General features: G+C 36.9%; 1 protein-coding gene across 1 annotated transcript; it reads left to right on the forward strand.

Moving 5' to 3' along the window:
• The first annotated feature begins 575 nt into the window (after nt 1–575).
• Nucleotides 576–2192, forward strand: LOC131037758 (UPF0481 protein At3g47200-like). The gene has a single exon (XM_057969984.2). It carries the CDS (start codon nt 576–578, stop codon nt 2190–2192), a length of 1617 nt encoding a protein of 538 aa, XP_057825967.2.
• Nucleotides 2193–2594: the final 402 nt, after the last annotated feature.

Here is a 2594-nt window from a genome sequence, read left to right on the forward strand (position 1 = left end):
ATTATAATATGTAATAATTTTATTAAAATTAATCAAAGAAGTGAAAATGATATTTTTAAAATATTTCAATAAAAATTAAATATAGATGTTAAGATTTTTGGTAAAAAATATTATTTTTTTAATATATATAGTTGTTGATGATGATCACTTTTCATAAGACTTTTGTAACTATGCAAGGCTTTTGCTAATCCACAACAATAGTGGAAGATACAATACCTACTGGAAGATACATAAGAAGTTTTTTTTCTTTGTTATTCATTCCAGCAATAGAAACGTGTGACGGTGTGAATGAGAGTATTGGACCACAAAAATCTGGTCAATCAAGAGAATGGTAGCCCTTTCAGCTACCCGCAATAGGCATACGTAATTTTGCTCTTTTTTTAAAAAAAAAAAAAAAAAAAGTTTTGACTGATAAAAATCTGGTCAATTAATGAGAAAAGCGTGCAAAGAAAAATTGGTGACGGCACAATATTTGATGGACGACTTTTTATCAAGATTTCTTTCAATCTCCACGCATATATGTAATTTATCTCATAAGTGAGCTCCTATCAACTGAAAAATCTAAATGAACAGGCATGGTAACAGCTGAGATCAATGCGAGCAAGCCTCAGAGCTGCAGTGATAACAGCTGTGTAATTCAAGTGGGTTATGATCTTACCATGAATGAAACGGATATACCCGATCTAAGCTCTGGTCGGATCTTCCGAGTGCCAAGGCTACCGCCATACTCCAAAGATGGTTTGTACAGTCCACATCTTGTTTCCATTGGCCCTTTTCATTATGGAAAGGAGGAGCTGCAAGGTATGGAGAAGTCCAAATCTGAGGCAGTTAGAAGGATGTTAAAGAGGATCCAGAAGAGTTCTCCACACGTTTCTATGAAATCAATTGTTGAACAGCACATACTGGTTCAGGAGAAGAAGATAAGGAAGTTCTACGGTGAATATATTCCCCTTACTTCTATAGAACTAGCATGGATGGTCACCAGGGATGCATGTTTTGTTTATGAATTTATTGTTAATTATATAAAAGTTAACAGGAATGCACAGCATTCATATGAAACCGAAGGATGTCAATTTGAGTATGTTCAATGTTTTTATGAAGAGGAAGTGGGTGCATTCAAGTGGAAGTATGATGCTGTGTTTGATGCCGATGTTCAAAATCCCATGAGAGAAAGACTAATGACTGATATACTTCAATTTGAAAACCAGATACCTCTCTGGATTTTGAAAGATCTCCTTAAATTCCAGATGGGTTCTGCTGAAGCTGCAAAACAAAAGGTAGAAAACTTAATGAATATGCTGCTTTGGAGAGCGGGTAGACATGAATTTTTCATGTGGAAACCTAAAATTTCTTACGACATGTATTGTAAGAGTCATGTTCTCGAAGTAGTCTACCGCTCAATGGTGGGCAGCGATTTTAGCTCTTTCGCCGATGCTGAGCTGCTAGACTTGCCGCCTTCGTCTCAAAATCACAGGCGGATCTGCTATGGGAAATCCATTTCTGGACGTTTGTGTAATCCTTCTTTGTTCTTTTCCTCCTCAAATAAGATCCCTTGCAACGCTGCCGATATGGTTTACCTGAAGCTCCCAACAGCATCGGAACTCGTGCGCGGAGGAGTGAAGATTAAGGCAGTGCTCTTCAAAGATATAAAAAGTGCAGTCGGGCAAGATCGAACAAGATCGCTCGAATATTGTTCAGCCATTCGATGGATAAGGTTTGATGAGAAAACATCAACATTGTACTTACCACAATTCAAGGTAACGCTAGAGTTATATTCAGTCGTGGGTAGCATCATTGCCATGGAAGTGGGTGTTAGAGGGTACGGTACGAAACCAATGACTCAGTTTGCGTTGCTTATGGATGAGCTGATAGACAACGAGGAGGATGTTGCAGTGCTCAGAAACGCAGAGGTGATTAATAATTTCGTTGGAGGCAACCAACAACTGGCTGCTCTTTTCAATTTGGGGAAAGGGGTTGCCCATGTGAGGGGTTGCAAAGCAATTGATGAGGTCAGAATAGGGCTGCATAAGTATACTAGAAGAAAGTACAAAAAGCTGTGGAGTGAGTTCGTAAATGCCTATTTTTCCAAGCCATGGCTGGTTGCTGGTTCCATGGCTGCCGTGCTTCTAATTGTAATGACAGTGGCGCAAGATTTGTGTCTATTTGTCAGTTGCAACCCCTATTCCCATTGAGTTCCACATTTCTTCCCCTTCTCCGTTTCGTTAGGAGAAAAATTTGATTGACAGTTGAGAATTGTCAATGATTCATTTGTCATCATTGTTTACTTTGTAACCGGCGGCTAGTTTCAAGTCAAAGTAAGTTTTGTTGCTTATAAAGTGTGGTATTTAATTATAATGGCTTAATTATATAAAAGACTAAGTAAGAATGTGAATACATGTGCAACCTAAATTCTTTGGCTCGTTGATTTGATATGAAGATTAAATATAGATTATAAGGTTATAATTAAATATTTTATTTTTATATTATGATTTTCTATAAAAGTCAAAGATATTGTATTGAACATGTATTCACATTTTTATCTTCTATGTAGGCTAAAAAAGATTGAAAACTATTATGTGAATCAATAATCAAGT

Source organism: Cryptomeria japonica, chromosome 11 (assembly GCF_030272615.1).
Source record: "Cryptomeria japonica chromosome 11, Sugi_1.0, whole genome shotgun sequence".
NCBI lineage: Eukaryota > Viridiplantae > Streptophyta > Pinopsida > Cupressales > Cupressaceae > Cryptomeria > Cryptomeria japonica.

What these genes read in the sequence shown, in the direction of transcription:
- LOC131037758 (XM_057969984.2), top strand. Translation starts at nt 576, where the DNA reads ATGGTAACAGCTGAGATCAATGCGAGCAAGCCTCAGAGCTGCAGTGAT.